The following is a 21,328-nucleotide window of genomic DNA, read 5'->3' on the forward strand; positions in this document are numbered from 1 at the left end:
GCAGATGTTTAAAGTTGGTGAGGGAGATAAGGGCTTAATTTTCTTTAAAAGTCTAATGCAGCTGTTTTTGTCACAATATCAAATAATTTCTGGGTAACAATTTAGTGGTCAAAGAAAAAGAAAAATGGCTTCATAGCAAAGAGGAATTTCTCAAAGCAAGAATTTTGCTATTACTGTCTGGGACTGAATGAATGAATAACATTTTATTTTTGTGTCGTCAGTTGGCAACCCATCCCTTACAGGAGTAATTTACACATTATACTGTGATAATTCAGTAATAATTCTTCTTGTGTTCTGAGCAGTAAAGAGTGAAACATAAATCAATACATCATAATAAATGTTATCCAAGCAATAATTATAACCCTAGAGTCATAAAAATAATAAATACAGAAAATGAAAGGAAAGGCGTTTGAACCCAGTCTGGCACAAAGAGAAGGGGTTTCAGTGGGGAGGGAAACATTGAAAACGAGCTGTTATTGGCAGAGAGGTTTAGAACCATTTCTTATTGATCCATTAACTAATTTAACGTCTGGTGGTGTCACCAGCTCGCCTCGTACGAACCAATGATAGTGGCCAAAAGGTAGTATTTGCATGGGCGGCGCCGTTGAGGGCGTCCACCATTTTAATGTAGTCAACTGGGTGGTACTTCCAACTTCATTGGCTAGCAATGTTCTCACCTGCCTTCAGACCTTGTGGACATGTATGTCACGTGTGCCAATGGTTCTTTTTTGAGTCCTTTTTCCTTTTCCTGCAAGTGTTTTATTTTTAATTGGTTTACTTACTTAGAAGTGCTTTAATATCTATTTATTCCTCTGCTGTGTTTTAGTTTACATATTATTTCTTATTTAAGTGACTTCCTTTCCTTTGAATTGGGTAACCCCTTTTGAGTGCTTGTCTCCTTGTGTGAATGAGGGAATGAGTGTGTTCATTAGGGACCTGAGCCACTACCCCCACATCTGAGGCGTTTTGGGGATAATGAGCTGCCCCTGCACCAAGGCAGCTCTCAGACATGTTCAGCAGATTCAAGCAACGGGAGAGGCCGGGTGCCAAAAGGCTATGCTCGGCCACACCACTACCGCCACGTCTGGGGAGAGGAGACTGGATGAGTGTGATGAGCTGACCGGAAACAACCCTATTTGGGATGAAGAGCCGAACAAAGTTTTAGTGTGTACCGACGGTTTCCAATATGATGACCTTACTGATGATGCTTTCTCCAGATGTGGTCTGCGACGGCGAGACTGCAGAGGCCTTGTCAACAGCATCGGAACCCTGTGAGGCCGGCAACGAATGTTCCATGCCAAACCACTATGGCCTCTAGCGTGTATGTGGTGTGGGACTGTCCTTGTCCTGTTGCTTTTCTCCTGTAACACCCTTTTTAATACATATTAAAGAACCGTAACCACTGTCTGTGGTATTGGGATTGTTTTTGGACATGTATTTCCCATTGTTAGAGCTGTCAGTTGACTTTATTGTCAACATAATACATCTTAATACATAATTTGAACACTAATTGGGCATTCCACGTGCAAGTCAGAAGTGGAATAACTTCCCCATAAGTCCAACATGATTGTGTTAAAGTGCTTTAGAAGTCTGAGCAGTACTTCAACCAGTACTACTTGAGGTGGCTAACTTGCCGATAAAGGTTAGCTTGCTTAACATTGACAATATGGTGAAACTAGCTACATTATCCACAATAAGTTTGTAATTGTAAAAAATATAAAAAAAACTGACCTTATGGTTCAAAGGTCGTGGTGAAACTGTCAACCGCCTCAGTTTCCGACTTGAAGGTTCGTTAAAGTGAAACTTCCCAGTCGGTCACCCCAAACTGCCATTAATGTAAATGCATCTGAGAAGTTGAATATACTTTTGGTCATCTTGAACTGAAGGTTTGTAGACAATGACTCCAATATCTACCATATTGAAACTAAATATAACATTTGAATATTCAAATTAATATTGAACTCAATGAAATACATAGTCAATTTGTGCATGACAAATTCAAGGTTATGGAATTCAAATTCAATTTATTTTGGCACTGAAATCACTCCTATGCAACCGCCTGCCAACCACACCCATGCATCAAATGATGGCTGTCAGTAAATCTGTCAAATAAAACTGGTTGGTGCCTTAAAATAGGCAGAGTCAGTGGTTCCCAACCTGTTCCGTTCCTGGCACCACCAAATCACTGACAAAACCTCTTGACAGCTATTCGCGGAGTCGCGGAATGTTTTTAGCAGGAAAACTTGGCGATCAAATTTGGGTCCATTTTAGCAGTGAATGTAAGACATTAAAGGCGTATTATTAAAAATAATTTGTACTGTGCAACGTAATGTAAAATGTATTTAATACCATTAATTAAAATCCCCAACTGTTATTAATTTAGGGGAAAAAAAAGCTGATTAGGCAAACGTGAAAAGTGAAATGACAAAACATGTTTATAAGTAGGCCTACCAGCCTATTATTCCACTTTGTCAAAAAATAATGCACCGTGTGGATAATCTATATTCATACAAGGGAAGGAAAGTTGCCACCCTTTCTCAGGAAAACGAAAGTTATCAGAATGTACAGTACAACATGTCCATATCTTCGATAGACTTTCAGTATTGACACAGACAGAGTTTTGACAGCGTGAAGAAGAGTCGACAAAACGGTAAGACGATGCTTATTGGGTGACAATCGAACAAATTAACATGTAAAAGGTGAATGTATCTTTCTGTATGTTTCAATATTATTGGGCAAAATATTTAAATTGTTTTGTGTTTTGTCGAAATTATGTTAAAGTTGTAGCGCAGCAGGTGTTAACATGACTCGTTGATTATCTTGGGGGTAAAACTGATGATCAAAAACAAATCCTTGTTCACAAGTAGTCTAGTTTGGTCAAATCCTCGTTGTCTCGATAGAAAAGTGAGAAACTGTTTTATACAGTTTTGCAGGTCATATAAATGAATTCCAAATCACAGTTACCTCAATATTCATTGTAAGTAGTTTTTCATAGGCTAACTAGAGCGGTAGCCTACTTTGGAAAGCCATGAGCCCAACCATATCTTTCGATGAGGCGTTGGCTAATTGAAAGTGAAAGCATGCTGATCAGGCTGCTGAATCATATGAATGGTTTGTAATGATGGCGTGTTTTTGATTGCAAACAGATCGGCTACATCAAGATGAAGTGTCCTGGCTGTGGTCACCAAGTGGAAAAATCGTCAAAATTTTGCAGTGAATGCGGATTGAGGTTAGCTCCTCAAATTTGCACCACAGGTAATATATATATACATTTGTTTTAAATTACTATTAATTACTATTAAATTACTATAAATTACTATCAAGTATGTAATATATGAATGGCGGGGAATAAAGCTATCATATTTGGATGCTTACACTTAGCCCAAAATGTCCGTTGCTCTTTAAGGTCCAAGGACTGACTATATGTTATTTTCAGGGGTAGACTGGCTCTGGCAGCCAAATAGAGCACCACAGTATGAGTCATAATACCCATAAAACCTAGCGGTCAAACAGGGAAATGGCTCCAATCATTTTCCACCATTCATTTTTCCCAAGAGGGATTTTAGAAACACCAAACATAAGGGCTGTTTTTCATGAAGGCATACCCTGGTGTGACTATTTGATAGTGTGTAAATCTCTCACGGACAAGATGGCTTTTATCAATATATTTGCCTGTATTTAGCCCCAACAAATGAAATGCTAATTAGCTGCTAATGTGGCTATCATAAAGAACTACAAATGCCATGATGATCTGGACGAGACTGCCGAACTGCGGTAAAGGTAAGAATGTCTGGATTAACTATCTAATGTTTGCTAAATGTAATAATGAAGAAATTGGCTACATTTCTTTACATTTACAATTCTGTGAACTGTCTTGGGATATATTGATAAACGTCACCGTTTTTCCGAAAGAGATTTACATGTTTATCAAAACGGCATGCCAATGTTAGCCGACATGAAACAGAGCCCTTTTAAGTGTTATTAAAATCCAACATGGGAAAAGTGAATGGTGTAAAAACGATTGGAACCATTTCGCTGTTTATATGCTCGCTGTTTCCGTCTGCATTTTTTTTCCTATGACAACTGAGAAACTCGGGGCAGGATCAACTAGGGAATCACGTTAGCACCCACGTGCTGGGGTTGAGGATGGATGGAATGAAAGATTTGGGACAAGTAAATCGGGAAATGTAAACATGTCCAAGTTGTTAAGAATTTAGAAGTTGTGTAGTGTATGCCCAGTATTAGACTATGCCTTATGACAGGCTAGATTAACTAGATGTTATGCAACCGCACCATTTTAGTAGGCTCAATCTGGACTCAGGGGTAGATGTAACATAGTAAACGTAAAATGGGATGAAATGAAATGATATGTTATGTTTCATATGGTGTGTATTAATTTACGGCTGTCCATCATCCATTTCATATGATATGTTACAAATTGCAATTCTTGCAATACCTTATGAATTTGCTAAACGTATGATATGTTATGAATTCCCAATTTGTTGTAGCTAACATTAGCTAGGTGGCTAATGCAAAAATTAGCTAAGTGGCTAACATTAGGTAGGTGGCTAACGTTAGCTAAGCAAGGGGTTCGGGTTAGGGGTTCAGGTTATGTTTAGGGGAAGAGTTACCAAACATGCTAAGTAGTTGCAAAGTAGTTAAAAAGTAGTTCCAAAGTTACTTATTAGCTAAAATGCTAAAGTTGTCCATGATGAGATTCAAACGTGCAACCTTTGGTTTGCTAGACCCTACTAGATTTTGCCTTAAGTAAACGTCTGTCTTATGTAACCATAGCAAACGTAACGTAACATACCAATTTGAGTCCTCAGATTTACATTTACTATATTACGTCTAGTCTATGAGACCAGGCTGGTAGGCTAGGTTAATTATTGTTGTTTTATTATACTGAACAAAAATATAAACGCAACATGCAACAATTTCAAAGATTTTACTGAGTTACAGTTCATATAAGTCAATTGAAATAAATTAATTAGGCCCTAATCCATGGATTTCACATAACTGGGAATACAGATATGCATCTGTTGGTCACATACTTTTAAAAAAAGGTATGGGCGTGGATCAGAAAACCAGTCAGTATCTGGTGTGACCACCATTTGCCTAATGCAGTGCAACATATCTCCTTCGCATAGAGTTGATCAGGCTGTTGCTTGTGGCCTGTGGAATAATGTCCCACTCGGCTTCAATGGCTATGTGAAGTTGCTGGATTTTGGCGGGGAACTGGAACTGTGGTACACGTCGATCCAGAGCATTCCAAACATGCTCAATGTGTGACATGTCTGGTGAGTTTGAAGGCCATGGAAAAACTGGGACATTTTCAGCTTCCAGGAATTGTGTACAGATTCTTGCGACATGGGGCCGTGCCCTACCATGCTGAAACATGAGGCGGTGGATGAATGGCACGACAATGGGCCTCAGGATCTCATCACGGTATCTCTGCATTCAAATTGCCATCGATAAAATGCAATTGTGTTCGTTGTCCATAGCTTATGCCTACCATAAACCCCACTGCCACCATGGGGCACTGTGTTCGCAACGTTAACATCAGCAAACCGCTCGCCCACCCAATACGTGGTCTGCAGTTTTGAGGCCGGTTGGACGTACTGCCAAATTCCTTTAGTAAGCATGTGGCATTGTGTTGTGTGAGAGAACTGCACATTTTAGATTGGCCTTTTATTGTCCCCAGCACAAGGTGCACATGTGTATTGATCATGCTGTTTAATCAGCTTCTTGATATGCCACACCTGTCAGGTGCCACACCTGTCAGGTCGGATTATCTTGGTAAGGGAGAAATGTTCACTAACAGATGTACACAAATTTGTGCACAACATTTGAGAGAAATACATTTTTTGTGCATATGAAACATTTCTGGGATCTTTTATTTCAGCTCATGAAACATGGGTCCAACACTTTACGTGTTGCGATTTATATTTTGTAGAATGTTATTCTATTTAAAATGCTGAGTTTAAAACAGCATACTCCGTACAGCAATGGTTCTCAAAGTGTGGTCCGTACTTTAAGGGATCCAAGGCCAGATTAATAATATATATATGAAATAATTGACAAAATATTTTTTACATTTTAATTTCAGAAGTAAATATTACTAACAACTAATGATTAAACACATTTTGGCCAAGGTATTCGTGGAATAAATATAGAGGGTGTATTAAAATACAATGTAATATTTGTCTACAATGTATGTTCTTAACCCTGGGCAAAACATGGGCCTGGGAGGCTCACAGGCACAACCCAAAGGCACAACGTTGCAAGACTTCCGGGGACGCTTTTGAAACAGAGCAAGCAGACCAGGGGACACTAGACCAGGGGACGCTTGACCAGGGGACGCTTGACCAGGGGACGCTTGACCAGGTGATGCTTGACCAGGGGACGCTTGTGAAACAGACCAGGGGACACTAGACCAGGGGACGCTTGTGAAACAGACCAGGGGACACCAGACCAGGGGACGCTTGTGAAACAGACCAGGGGACACTAGACCAGGGGACGCTTGTGAAACAGACCAGGGGACACTAGACCAGGGGACGCTTGTGAAACAGACCAGGGGACACTAGACCAGGGGACGCTTGTGAAACAGACCAGGGGACACTAGACCAGGGGACGCTTGTGAAACAGACCAGGGGACACTAGACCAGGGGACGCTTGTGAAACAGACCAGGGGACACTAGACCAGGGGACGCTTGTGAAACAAACCAGGGGACACTAGACCAGGGGACGCTTGTGAAACAGACCAGGGGACACTAGACCAGGGGACGCTTGTGAAACAGACCAGGCCTTGATTTGAGGTTTGAGAAGTAAATGAGAGATGAGAAACATTATTCCATAGTTGTACATTTTCTCAAAATCTTAAGGTGTTAAGTAGTCGAACATGTTATTACTCCAACCTCATGAAAGTGACAAACTGACACGTTTTCATTTTAGTCAAAAAATAATTTATATCGAGTGCCTTTGATTTGACGGCGTGTACAATTTCTCTGCCAAATGACAAAACCTAACGAATTGCAGGAAATTAGCTTGAAAACGACCTCATTTTCTCCCCAATGCCAAGAGGCAGGGCTTCAAAACGTTCTTTCCCAAATCCCTGAGACATGGTTCATCCGGCTAAGCACTGCAGAAGTCATAGTAAAACTCCTTGTGGTCAATATTTATCTCACTTGAGTTTTGTTCCTATTATGAGAGGGGGTTAATTTCCTATCACAAAAAAAGGGTCCCGGCCCCCACAAGTTTGAGCAGGTCCTGCGCCAGAGCAAATCAGTTGGTCAGGCATTTAAACTCCATGGTCGGGCCCCAGCCTCCTTTTAAGGAGATGTAAAAATACAATTCATACAAATGGGTTGGGGTTGGAATTCAAATTTCAATTGCTATAGAGCATTTAAAACCTGTAATCACATAATACATAACCAGGACCATGTTTTATGTGTTGACGTGGACTGTTGACGATCACTAGGCTTCCTCATTAACCCTACATTGATCTCTTAACTCCAGCGCCGTGATATTTGCATCATGCATGGCCTACTGCATGAAATAGCGAAATACAGTAAGATTTCAATGAAATTCGAATGCTTTTACTAACAACACTCCTCTAAGCTGTTCATATTGATATCTCTTTATAATAGGCTAATGCACATCTTTGTTCGCATTTGCAGACCAAGGCTAGATGAATTCAGACAGTAATTAAATAGATTGGGAAGCATCCAATATAGAATTGCCTCTATACATCTTCCTACTTCACAAAATGTTTAAAAAAAATAACAGGCCCATTTTTACCACATTCTTGCTGACTGTCGAGTCTACTTCCTCTCCCCCTCTGGCGTTCGTTATCACCAGTTTACTTATTATTACACCCAGTATTAGTTCAGTTTGTGTTTCATGTTTATACGCTACTCATGTTTGTTATATTGTTCGATGTTCCGTTTATTATTGAACTCAATACCTGCACTTGCTTTCCAACTCCCAGCGTATACATTACAGAATACTGCCTCAACAAATGGAAGCAACTTGGATTAATTTTTTTCTTTCTGGTGACGTCGGGTCCAAGGGCCACTATCGCAGCACCGGGGATGCCTCAGCTGGCTCGTCAGGCTTCCCGTACCTCAGCTGGCTCGCCAGGCTTCCCGTACCTCAGCTGGCTCGCCAGGCTTCCCGTACCTCAGCTGGCTCGTCAGGCTTCCCGTACCTCAGCTGGCTCGTCAGACTTACATTGTCAAAGCTACCGGGAATGCCTCAGCCATCTCGTCAGTTTCTCATGCCTCGGTTGGCTCGTCAGGCTTCCATTGTCGAAGCTACTGGGAATGCCTCAGCAGGCTCCCGTCTCAACAGGTTCCCGCGTCTCTGCCTGCTCGACAGGCTGCCGCGCCTCTGCCGGCTCGAGGCGACCTGCCTGGTCCTCGGGACTGTTCCTCTGGTCGGCGCCCTGCGGCTGGAGCCGTCACGTCTACTCCCGCTCCCCCTCTCCGCCGGTCGAGGTCACCAGTTGAATCATTATTACGCACACCTGCCACCATCGTTACGCGCACCTGCGCCACATGAGACTCACCTGGACTCCATCACTTCTATGATTACCTCTCCTATATCTGTCACTCCTTTTGGTTCTTTCCGCAGGCAGTATTAGTTCAGTTTCATGTTTATACTCTACTCTTGTTTTGTTATATTGTTCGATGTTCCGTTTATTAAACTCACCATCTGCACTCGCTTTCCGACTCCCAGCGTATACGTTACACCGACATAAGGCTTTTATGCCTCCCATGTGCATGCATATATATATACACACACACACACTATATCACAAAGAAACCCATTATTTAGTTTAGGCAGGTCCTAAGATACATAAGACTTAATATAAAATAAAAATTGGGAATATTTTGAGTTCAACTATGTTGCTTGTCTGTGCAGCCTAGGCTGCGCCATGCAAATTAAATCAAAAGTTCTTATTTTGTTCATTAAACTGACTATACAGACTTACATTCCCCTGCGCTGATCACAGTCAACACACCCATATAGTTATAGTAATATTTAATATAATGTAATACAATCATATAGCGGAATAACAACAGAATAACATAACGTGTGTCACCGAATGTGTGGAACCGCTGTCAAAAAAGTGGTATTTATCACACCGTGCGCTTACCAGTTATTTTACTAAATCCATTAAATATACGCAATCACAAAGAAATCCGTTATTAATTTGTCCTAAGAAACACAGAAAGTGACCTTACACAGAAAGGCCCTATGTATACAGCATTGTCCAGGACAAGGAAGCAAATCAGTAAAAGGTCAGAGTGGTTTGCATGTCTCTATCACACGTAGTTCATGTGGATCTAAATGACTTTACCCTCCATGTCAGGTGGGACCACTTCAGAGCATCAAACATCTGTGGTCTGTGAAGCAGAGCGCCAGAAGGAGGCTGCGCCACTGACGTGGTCGGGGAACAAGACCGACGCGTCTACGAAACACTCCAGTGAAGAACCAGGGGGCAATGTCAAGAAAAAGGTCCCAACTCTCCACTAGAATATAGAGCATATGCAGAGTCAGGATTGTTTTACACACAGCGGTAGTTCAAAACACTTTACTTGAAGCAGACGGGCATGTTGTGTCATTTCCTGTTATGAGCATTCATACGCCTTTTGATAATGTCATCTTATTAAAAAGGCTTCTAATATTTCGTTTTTTTGTAACCTCTTTTTGAAATGACTCAACATCTGTCGTTAAAGTCAGAGTATCATTATTATGAGACGATTAAGAGATTTACAATTCTATATTCGTTTTAACAGAACCAGTCACACTTTCAATTTGTGCCGTTAGGATGTGACCAGACGTGGGTTTTTAAGTCAAGGGAACCCAGTGAAATTAGCATGGAATGGGAACGCCTTAATGGGCAGGGCTTATGAATCAGAAATGCTGATCCTAAATGATTTATGTGTTAAAAGGCTTCATTTTTGTATACATTGTTCATAGAGTGGAGGTTCTTCCAGCGCTATTGAGCTGAGCACTGACACACGTCAAGAGAAAGATGAGTTGTCTGGCAGTGAGAGCTCTACTTCAGCGGTGGATAGCCCTCCTGTCAACACCGCCACACCTGCTGGCCCTCCTGTCAACACCGCCACACCTGCTGGCCCTCCTGTCAACACCGCCACACCTGCTGGCCCTCCTGTCAACACCGCCACACCTGCTGGCCCTCCTGTCAACACTGCCACACCTGCTGGCCCTCCTGTCAACACCGCCACACCTACTGGCCCTCCTGTCAACACCGCCACACCTACTGGCCCTCCTGTCAACACCGCCACACCTACTGGCCCTCCTGTCAACACCGCCACACCTGCTGGCCCTCCTCCTGTCAACACCGCCACACCTGCTGGCCCTCCTCCTGTCAACACCGCCACACCTACTGGCCCTCCTGTCAACACCGCCACACCTACTGGCCCTCCTGTCAACACCGCCACACCTGCTGGCCCTCCTGTCAACACCGCCACACCTGCTGGCCCTCCTGTCAACACCGCCACACCTGCTGGCCCTCCTGTCAACACTGCCACAACTGCTGGCCCTCCTGTCAACACCGCCACACCTACTGGCCCTCCTGTCAACACCGCCACACCTACTGGCCCTCCTGTCAACACCGCCACACCTACTGGCCCTCCTGTCAACACCGCCACACCTGCTGGCCCTCCTCCTGTCAACACCGCCACACCTGCTGGCCCTCCTCCTGTCAACACCGCCACACCTACTGGCCCTCCTGTCAACACCGCCACACCTGCTGGCCCTCCTCCTGTCAACACCGCCACACCTGCTGGCCCTCCTCCTGTCAACACCGCCACACCTACTGGCCCTCCTGTCAACACCGCCACACCTACTGGCAACACAGAGGCTAGAGTTCTGAATGAACTGAAGACCTCTAGTAACCAGACCGACGAGAATATAACAAATCAAGCAAACTCAAAGAAGTGTGTTGACCAATCCCAAGTATCCCTTGGTGATCAGAGGGGTTCTGACCCAACAGATGAGCCAAACACTAGTCAAACACAATCTACTAGTCCAGCTCCCTCAGTAACACAGGAGGTGCCTGAGAAGACATCTAAGAGAAAAGATCAGAACAGAACAGAACCTGCCTCAGGTCCAAGTCAATCAGTAGGGCAGTTGTCATATAAAGACGTTCTGGTGGGGACCTCTCAGGAGACGGGAGATCTGTCCAAGGGGCAAGGGGTTGGCGCCAGTAACTACAGAGACCAGAGCAGGAAAAATGAAGCAAACTCACAGAACTTTGTTTTTGGATCCCACAAGGCAGAGGTAATACATATATTGCCTTGCGAAAGTATTCGGCCCCCTTGAACTTTGCGACCTTTTGTCTCATTTCAGGCTTCAAACATGGAGATATAAAACTGTATTTTTTTGTGAAGAATCAACAACAAGTGGGACACAATCATGAAGTGGAACGACATTTATTGGATATTTCAAACTTTTTTAACAAATCAAAAACTGAAAAATTGGGCGTGCAAAATTATTGAGCCCCTTTACTTTCAGTGCAGCAAACTCTCTCCAAAAGTTCAGTGAGGATCTCTGAATGATCCAATGTTGACCTAAATGACTAATGATGATAAATACAATCCACCTGTGTGTAATCAAGTCTCCGTATAAATGCACCTGCACTGGGATAGTCTCAGAGGTCCGTTAATCATGAAGAACAAGGAACACACCAGGCAGGTCCGAGATACTGTTGTGAAGAAGTTTAAAGCCGGATTTGGATACAAAAATATTTCCCAAGCTTTAAACATCCCAATGAGCACTGTGCAAGCGATAATATTGAAATGGAAGGAGTATCAGACCACTGCAAATCTACCAAGACCTGGCCGTCCCTCTAAACTTTCAGCTCATACAAGGAGAAGACTGATCAGAGATGCAGCCAAGAGGCCCATGATCACTCTGGATGAACTGCAGAGATCTACAGCTGAGGTGGGAGACTCTGTCCATAGGACAACAATCAGTCGTATATTGCACAAATCTGGCCTTTATGGAAGAGTGGCAAGAAGAAAGCCATTTCTTAAAGATATCCATAAAAAGTGTCGTTTAAAGTTTGCCACAAGCCACCTGGGAGACGCACCAAACATGTGGAAGAAGGTGCTCTGGTCAGATGAAACCAAAATTGAACTTTTTGGCAACAATGCAAAACGTTACGTTTGGCGTAAAAGCAACACAGCTCATCACACTGAACACACCATCCCCACTGTCAAACATGGTGGTGGCAGCATCATGGTTTGGGCCTGCTTTTCTTCAGCAGGGACAGGGAAGATGGTTAAAATTGATGGGAAGATGGATGGAGCCAAATACAGGACCATTCTGGAAGAAAACCTGATGGAGTCTGCAAAAGACCTGAGACTGGGACGGAGATTTGTCTTCCAACAAGACAATGATCCAAAACATAAAGCAAAATCTACAATGGAATGGTTCAAAAATAAACATATCCAGGTGTTAGAATGGCCAAGTCAAAGTCCAGACCTGAATCCAATCGAGAATCTGTGGAAAGAACTGAAAACGGCTGTTCACAAATGCTCTCCATCCAACCTCACTGAGCTCGAGCTGTTTTGCAAGGAGGAGTGGGAAAAAAATTCAGTCTCTCGATGTGCAAAACTGATAGAGACATACCCCAAGCGACTTACAGCTGTAATCGCAGCAAAAGGTGGCGCTACAAAGTATTAACTTAAGGGGGCTGAATGATTTTGCACGCCCAATTTTTCAGTTTTTGATTTGTTAAAAAAGTTTGAAATATCCAATAAATGTCGTTCCACTTCATGATTGTGTCCCACTTGTTGTTGATTCTTCACAAAAAAATACAGTTTTATATCTTTATGTTTGAAGCCTGAAATGTGGCAAAAGGTCGCAAAGTTCAAGGGTGCCGAATACTTTCGCAAGGCACTGTATATTTATATTCTGTTATTATTCAGCATGTGGAATGAACTGTGTTTTTGTTGTACTGTAACATTCTTGAACTTAATAATTAGGCTGGTGACAAGCCTCAAGAATCAAGGCAAGAGACTTCCAAGCCAAACAAGGAACCAGAGAAGCTGAGTAATACAGGTGGTGGAGATGCATCCAAGTCATCTACTATTGACACCACAGTTGCAGGGAAAGATCTGCCTCCGAACCAACGTAATGAAGACTGCTTCCAACATCAGCCACTGCCACCTCAGTTGTAAGTTCAGTAGAGTGAATCAGTTCCGTCTTATTTTTAAGTGTATGTTTCCTGTTACATTTTAATCTTCACCAACCAGTAGTCCCAATGCCAATTGTAACATGTTTGCATTTGAAGAATTTGGTCATTTTATGTCTTCTTTGGCCATGGGTTAAGCAACATTGGGAAGGACAAGTGCAACTTTCCTGGACCCAGTGTTGGGAGGGAACAACCATCTAAGACTAGTGTAACTATCTTGGACCCAGTATGTTTTGGGTGCCAGAATATCATAACATTTAACAGCAGAAAAAGTTGATCATGTAAATTGAAATAATTTAGTGTTGAATGTTATAATGATCAATTAGATTTTGGAAATTAAATTTTTAAAATGATCTTGTTACTTTTCTTCCAAAAAGGCCACCAAGAACACAACAGGTCCCTGGGAGTGATGACCTCACCATCTATTTCCATGCTGTCATTTCCAAAGACTTCAAACTGAACTCAACTGACCGGATATTCTTAAGATCTGGAAGTCTTTTTGGATCTTGGGACATAGATGGCCTAGAAATGTTTGTCACCCGGTATGGTCTTTAATTCAAATAATGTAATTGTGTGTAGAAGGATATTAGTATACCCTGAATACATTACTGAAATACCTCACTGTCATTGATAAAAATTATAACCTTTTTAACTGATAACAATTTCAAGATGGATGTTTAGACTAGTTTTACATTATCTTCATTCAACTTATATCAACATGATATTTAGTCACATTTTCTGTTGTTTACACAGTGCTTTGGGGAAAGATAGAGTCCTTGTTGCAGGACGAATGGTGATTCCCGACAGGAGTAAGATTGAAATTCGCTCCATACCCTATAAATATTTTGTTTATAGTAAGTGGAATGGGAAGCACTATGATCACGGTACATATGAGCACATCTACCAGACAAACTCCAGGTATATTGTCAACAGGTGCCTGTCCATCAATCAAGATCTTTTGACACATGAAGGTACAGTTGAGTGTCTAATTCCAAATACTGCACTTGTAATTCCAACACATTTTTGTTGAGATAAGGTTAGACCAGGGGTGGGCAACTGCCGGCCTGCGGCCCCTTTTGAAGTCCCTTGGATACATATCCTAAACTTATTTGGGGGGGAATTCAGTCGGGGGTCTCAATTTACTGTTGCAAGTGAAAATAGTAGAATACACAAGGTGCAATTTTGAAATGTGGTTGTGTATCAGCAGTTTTTCTCTTATGGCAGTCACTGATAGTCAGTCAATTAGCCAATGTCAGCAAAAACAAATGTCTTGCTAAGTTAGTTTAGCGGCCATCTATCATGGTCGAACTGATTTAGTGGCAAAATGAGTAGAATTGCATGAAATTTGTTAGAAAATGGCCAAATCTGTTATTTTCTACATTGTAGAATAATAGTGATGACATCAAAACTATGAAATAACATATATCGGATCATGTAGTAACCAAAAAAGTGTTCAAAGTAGCCACCCTTTGCCTTGATGACAGCTTTGCACACTCTTGGCATTCTCTCAACCAGCTTCATGAGATAGTCACCTGGAATGCATTTCAATTAACAGTTGTGCCTTGTTAAAAGTTCATTTGTGGAATTTCTTTCCTCAATGTGTTTGAGCAAATCTGTTGTTGAGAAAAGGTAGGGTTGGTACACAGAAGTTAGTCCTATTTGGTAAAATACCAAGTCCATATTATGGCAAGAACAGCTCAATAGTTTTTTAATTTAACCTTTATTTAACTATGCAAGTCAGTTAAGAACAAATTCTTATTTACAATGACGGCCTATCCCGGACGACGCTGGGCCAATTGTACGCCGCCCTATGGGACTCCCAATCACGGCCGGTTGTGATACAGCCTTGAATTGAACCAGGGTCGTTAGTGACGCCTCTAGCACTGAGATGCAGTGTCTTAGAACGCTGCGCCACTCGGGATCAAAGAGAAAATACCGTCCATCATTTTTTTAATGACATGAATGTCAGTCAATCCGGAGAATTCATGTGCAGTCGCTCTCATGAGGCCTGCCACAGGAACTGCACCTCAGATTGCAGCCCAAATAAATGCTTCACAGAGTTCAAGTAACAGACACACCTCAACATCAACTGTTCAGAGGAGGCTGCTTGAATCAGGCCTTTATGGTCGATTTGCTACAATGAAACCACTACTAGAGGACACCAATAGGAAGATACTTTCTTGGGCCAAGAAACACGAGCAATGGACATTAGATCGGTGGAAATCTGTCCTTTGGTCTGATGAGTCCAAATGTGAGATTTTTGTTTACAACGTGTGGTTCCCACTGTGAAGCATGGGTAGGAAGTGTGGAGTGGAGTGCTTTGCTGGTGACACTGTGTGATTTATTTAGAATTCAAGGCACACTTTTAACCAGCATGGCTACCACAGCATTCTGCAGCGATACACCATCCCATCTGGTTTGTGCCTAGTGGGACTATTATTTGTTTTTCAACAGGACAATGACCCAACACACCTCCAAGCTGTGTAAGGGCTATTTGACCAAGAAGGAGAGTGATGGAGTGCTGCATCAAATGACCTGGCCTCCACAATCACCCAAACTCAACCCAATTGAGATGGTTTGGGGTGAGTTCAACAGCAGAGTGAAGGAAAAGCAGCCAACAAGTGCTCAGCATATGTGGGAACCTCCTTCAAGACTGTTGGAAAAGTATTCCTCATGAAGCTGGTTGAGAGAATCCAAAGCTGTCATCAAGGCAAAGTGTGGCTATTTTGAAGAATCTAAAATATATTTGGATTTGTTTAACACTTTTTTGGTTACTACATGATTCGATATGTGTTATTTCATAGTTTTGATGTCTTCACTATTATTCTACAATGTAGAAAATAGTAAAAAATAAAGAAAAACCCTTGAATTAGTAGGTGTGTCCAATCTTTTGACTGGTACTGGTAAATAAATAAAGGTGACATTCTGTACTGTCGCCTCATATAAAACATTTGGCCTCATATCCAAAATGCTGGAATATAGAGCCAAATTAAACTTTTTATCTAGTGTCCAAATAAAATAAGTTGGAGTGTATTTTAACAAAACTGTGATATTCTTTCTCTTAAGGGGAATGGCACCAGTATGACGATGTCATATATCCAGAACCAAAACAAGACGTTTTGTCACGTGTTACAAACTTGTTTCAGTGGTGGGATAACATCAATAGCAACTTAGTAAAGGGAAGACAGCTGGCTGGAAAGGTGATGTTGGAAGGCATATTTGATCTTCTGAGAACCTGGACTGAAGTGAATGTGAGGAGTTTCTTTTCCCAGCTCCAGCAATTCTTCTCCACATACAGCTATCCCTGTGTCTATGACGGTGGAAATACACCATGGCAATTATCGTTTGGAGAAGAACAGGTATATTTAAATTGGCCATCGATAGAATGCTGCATTGCATGTATAGTGCTTATAGAAAGTCTATACTCCCTGAACTTTTTCCACATTTTGTTGCGTTACAAAGTGGGATTGAAATGGATTGAATTGTATTATTTTATTGATCTACACAAAATACTTGATAATGTCAAAGTGAAAATAACATTTTACATATTAATTTAACTACACAGTATCTGGTGTGAGCCCTATTTGCCTCGTGCAGCGTGACATCTGCTTTGCATAGAGTTGATCAGGCTGTTGATTGTGGCCTGTGGAATGTTGTCCCACTCCCCATCAATGGCTGTGCAAAGTTGCTGGATATTGGCGGGAACTGGAGCACGCTGTTGTACATGTCGATCCAGAGCATCGGAAAAATGCTCAAAGAGTGACATGTCTGGTGAGTACGCAGGCCATGGAAGGACGGGGACATTTTCAGCTTCCAGAAATTGGGTAGATCCTTGCGACATGGGGCCGTGCATTATCATGCTGAAACATGAGGCGATGGCGGTATCTCTGCATCGAAATGGCCATCGATAAAATGCAATTGTGTTCGTTGCCCGTTGCTTATGCCTGCCCTTAACATAACCCCACCGCCACCACGGGTCACTCTGTTCACAACAGCAAACCGTTGAAATCGGGATTCATCCGTGAAGAGCACACTTCTCCAGCGTGGCCATTGAAGGGCAGCATTTGCCCACTGAAGTCGGTTATGACACCAAACTGCAGTTATGTCAAGACCCTGGTGAGGATGAAGAGTATGCAGATGAGCTTCCCTGAGACCGTTTCTGGCAGTTTGTGCAGAAATTATTTGTTTGTGCAACATCAACATGAACTCCACTCTGGTGGACATTCCTGGAGTCAGCATGCCAATTGCATGCTCCCAAAACTTAAGACATCGGTGGCGTTGTTCTGTGACATTGTGTTGTGACACAACTGCACATTTTATAGTGGCCTTTTATTGTCCCCAGCACAAGGTGCATCTGTGTAATGGTCATGATGTTTAATCAGCTTCTTGATATGCCACACCTGTCAGGTGGATGGATAATCTTGGCAAAGGAGAAATGCTCACTAACAGAGATGTAAACAAATTTGTGCCATTTTTTGGGGGGGTTGATAAATAAGATTTTTGAGCATATGGAATATTTCCGGGATAATTTATTTCAGCTCATGAAAAATGGGACCAACACTTTACATTTTTGTTCAGAGTAGAGCATAGAGCGTTGGACTAGTAACCGGAAGGTTGCAAGTTCAAATCCCCTAGCTGACAAGGTACAAATCTGTCTTTCTGCCCCTGAACAAGCAGTTAACCCCCTGTACCTAGGCTGTCATTGAAAATAAGAATTTGTTCTTAATTAACTGACTTGCCTAGTTAAATAAAGGTAAAATAAAAATAAATAAAGTGTAAATCTGCTTGAAAATGTGTGGCAATTGACTTGAAAATTGCTGGCTAGCCACGATTCCCAACACCTTGACAGAGCAATACAGGTGTGAGACTTAGCTAATAAGGTGTTTCTAACGTGTTGACTTGGGGGGGAAGAATACTTATCTAATCAAGGTTTAGTATTAGTGTTTTATTTTCATTAATTCTTTAAAAGATGTAAGAATTTTTCTTCCAGTTTGAAATTACAAAGTGTTTTGTGTAGATCGTTAACTGAAATAATTAAGTGAATTTGAATCGGGGGCGGGGGGGCTAGTAGACTTTCTATAGACATTGTAGATATAGATGTAATTGAATTAATGAAACCGCCCAGGACTTTAAATCTATAGTTGTCATATTCGTATGTACAGTCAACAAAATGAAACATGCGTACGCGCACACAAACACAAAATAGTTTCCCCGTTGTAAAATGTAAGTCTGTCTTTTTAAATGTGAGGCCATAGAAAGTAATTATGTTTCAACTGCGAAGTAATATGTTGAGGGATTTCTATTTCCACTTATTCCCTCAGGTGAGAAAACTCATGAAAGACTTCATGGAGGAGAACCTAGATCCTCAGTCCCAAAAGGGCAGAGAAAAGCATGAGGTTTTCCTCTCAGACCCACTGAAAGCAGGAATTATTATCCTGATTGTGTACAACAAGTACAGATTAAAAGAGGACAACGGAAGTCAACTCTCTCATCTTTGTCAGCTGCTCTGCCTGCCAAAAAAGCCAAGAGATGATTTCCTTGCTTACTGGACAGACTTCACCCAAGGCCTACCCGAGCATATTAGGTATATGTTCATTGTCTTTTATTCAGTTAACCTTGAAATCCGGAGGTTATTATGAATGTCAAGCTAATATCTGGTTATTTGTATACATCTAGTGTTGCAGAGGAAGTTGAGTCGCTATGCAACGTTGCAAGAGAGAGGAGTGTTGTGAGCTGGATCTTGGTCATCCCTCTCCTGCATCTGCTTCGAGGGGACAGCAAGCCCTTTGAGCCCGTTCCACCCACCATGGATCCACCGTTTGCCACCTGGGCAGGGCTTAAAGGGATCAAAATAAAAGACTCCTACAGAGACACAAGGTATGAATCTGTGAAATGTCGACTTGAGATTGGTTCCAAAGCTGGAGTTTAAATGGAACTTAAAACTACAACAGTTTTTTGATAAGCTGCATTTCAAACTTGTATCAGAAAACCATTTCCTTCTCACTGTAGAATATTTGATTGGTCATGTTGAATATCTTAATGAGACTCTTGGCTGTGAATCCAGGGGCCTGATGAAGGTCATGACAGAACACAAACACCTGGTGGAGGTGGATCATCTACTTGTGCGCTCCTGGATGTGTCTGCTACAGTTGGAAGACTTGATGAGCTTTATATCAGCCATCCATGTGGGTGTCTTGGACACACTTCAGCAACTCCAGTTCAGTCTCAAGTCTGTAACGTATTACTACACCTATAGGGTATGTGACCTTGGTTGAAAAGTTATTTCTTGCAACAATGAGGCAAAAAATTATGATGTTATGGACTGAGATTGAATTCTGGATGCAGTCCATAACTTTGTGAGTTCATAGTCTGCTTTGATTGAGAATTGCAGCATGTAATCATATCAAGGTAGTACAATGTCCAGGATTTAGTGGCGATATACTGTACTAAACAACGATATGTCATTTATCTAGCAACCAGTGAAAGCGATTTTGGCATATCTTATTGAAATTACTGGACAACACTTCAGGTAAAGAAATTATATTTTTACTATGTTATATCTAGAGAAAATATCCAACAATTAAAAGTGACGTTCCTTTAAAATATTGTATTATAAATAATTTGAGCTTCATGCAGTTACAGAACATCCTGTAGTGTTCCTTGACCCTCACAAGTTATTTGTTGTTGTTATCAGTGATAACAGATATGGAGAATGTTGCTTGAAAACAGCTGTGAGTGTTCTGGGGACAATCTGTAAAGATACTGCTGATTCAGACCGCTGTGAGCTTCCACTGGACTGCCTGCATCTGGTCAGTCTGATTGCAGAAACTGCCGGAAGCTCCCATCCACAGGTACGCCCTATGTGAATGGAAAGTGTTTTGCTTTCTGAATATCAAATCAAATTGTATTGGTCACATACACGTGTTTAGCAGATGTTATTGCGGGTGTAGCTAAATGCTTGTGCTTATAGCTCCCGACGGTGCAGTAATATCTAACAGTTTCACAACGTATACCCGAAAATACACGTAAATCTAAGTAAGGAATGGATTAAGATTATTATGGATTGGATTATATATATATATATATATCTATATCAGAGCAGGATTGGAATAAAATACAGTGACATAGTATAGAATACAGTATATACATATGAGATGGGTGATGCAATATTTACAAATGGCGGTTGTGAATGTCTTTTGCTGTTCAATTCCATACAACGTAATAGTTCTGACAGACTAAGTCAAATGCCATAATGGGAGATATTTCGGTACTTCTCAACATGTTCATTTTCTAATATTTTTGTATTGGTGATTTGAATGCAAACGCATTTTAAATGAGGAATCAGATAAAAATATGAGTGTTATTCTTCATAATTATAATATGATCATTATAGTATAATATTATTAATAATAATAATCTCAGTATGATCAATGGTTTGGTTCCCAGTCCGTGAAAAGTAAGGAAAACAAAGTTCTGGAGGAGACACTTCGAACAATGAGGGACTGGCGGCGAAAAGCATTCCCAAGCAAATCGGTTAACCATGGGTCCTATTTTACCTCAAAGATTGAGCCTGAAATGAAGGTAGGAATGTCAGACTTAAAGTCAAAGCAATGATAACTGTGCAGTTTTAAATCCTTATCAGAAGAATCAGTCAAAATAATTGTACATTAGCATAGCATTTTGATGTGTACAGTGATTGTTTCACATTCAGAGAGATTATTTTCTCTAGGTCTGGAAAAGGTTGATCTCAGTCACGTTTGGGAATGAAGAATTCACTGAACTATGGAGAAGTACTTTCTTGAATGATTTTGAAGGAAAACTAAAAAAGGTATTTATTATGCTTTAAATCAATTGTAAAATATATTTAAATTCACTGTAAAACATATAATACATTTAACGGGGCAATCTGGAATAGGTACATATATTTTTTTTTTACTTTTAAAAGAATCAATGTCTAATCATATGCTTAGTTGAACTGTCATTCCCCATCAGAAACAAAAAGCTTGTTTGTAAACAAGGTAATTGTAAATAATTGTATAGATTCACAATATAGTTAAAACTTATCATTTTGATCTCATTGATGGTCCTTGCATTCAT

The 21,328-nt window shown here is 41.3% G+C and overlaps 1 protein-coding gene across 1 annotated transcript in view; it reads left to right on the forward strand.

The window, feature by feature from the left end:
* The first annotated feature begins 2,540 nt into the window (after window positions 1–2,540).
* Window positions 2,541–21,328, forward strand: part of LOC139375811 (E3 ubiquitin-protein ligase rnf213-alpha-like) — a 67,580-nt gene continuing 48,792 nt past the window's right edge. The window contains exons 1-15 of the mRNA XM_071117688.1: window positions 2,541–2,650; window positions 3,147–3,255; window positions 9,377–9,522; window positions 9,988–11,313; window positions 13,023–13,213; window positions 13,609–13,773; window positions 13,985–14,202; window positions 16,298–16,590; window positions 18,553–18,815; window positions 18,908–19,108; window positions 19,296–19,488; window positions 19,705–19,760; window positions 19,926–20,082; window positions 20,678–20,812; window positions 20,961–21,059. Of these exons, the coding sequence (XP_070973789.1) occupies window positions 3,162–3,255; window positions 9,377–9,522; window positions 9,988–11,313; window positions 13,023–13,213; window positions 13,609–13,773; window positions 13,985–14,202; window positions 16,298–16,590; window positions 18,553–18,815; window positions 18,908–19,108; window positions 19,296–19,488; window positions 19,705–19,760; window positions 19,926–20,082; window positions 20,678–20,812; window positions 20,961–21,059 (3,537 nt within the window). The 5' untranslated portion in view covers window positions 2,541–2,650; window positions 3,147–3,161. The remainder of the gene's footprint in view (window positions 2,651–3,146; window positions 3,256–9,376; window positions 9,523–9,987; window positions 11,314–13,022; window positions 13,214–13,608; window positions 13,774–13,984; window positions 14,203–16,297; window positions 16,591–18,552; window positions 18,816–18,907; window positions 19,109–19,295; window positions 19,489–19,704; window positions 19,761–19,925; window positions 20,083–20,677; window positions 20,813–20,960; window positions 21,060–21,328) is intronic.

This window comes from Oncorhynchus clarkii, chromosome 20, assembly GCF_045791955.1.
Source record: "Oncorhynchus clarkii lewisi isolate Uvic-CL-2024 chromosome 20, UVic_Ocla_1.0, whole genome shotgun sequence".
Lineage (NCBI taxonomy): Eukaryota > Metazoa > Chordata > Actinopteri > Salmoniformes > Salmonidae > Oncorhynchus > Oncorhynchus clarkii.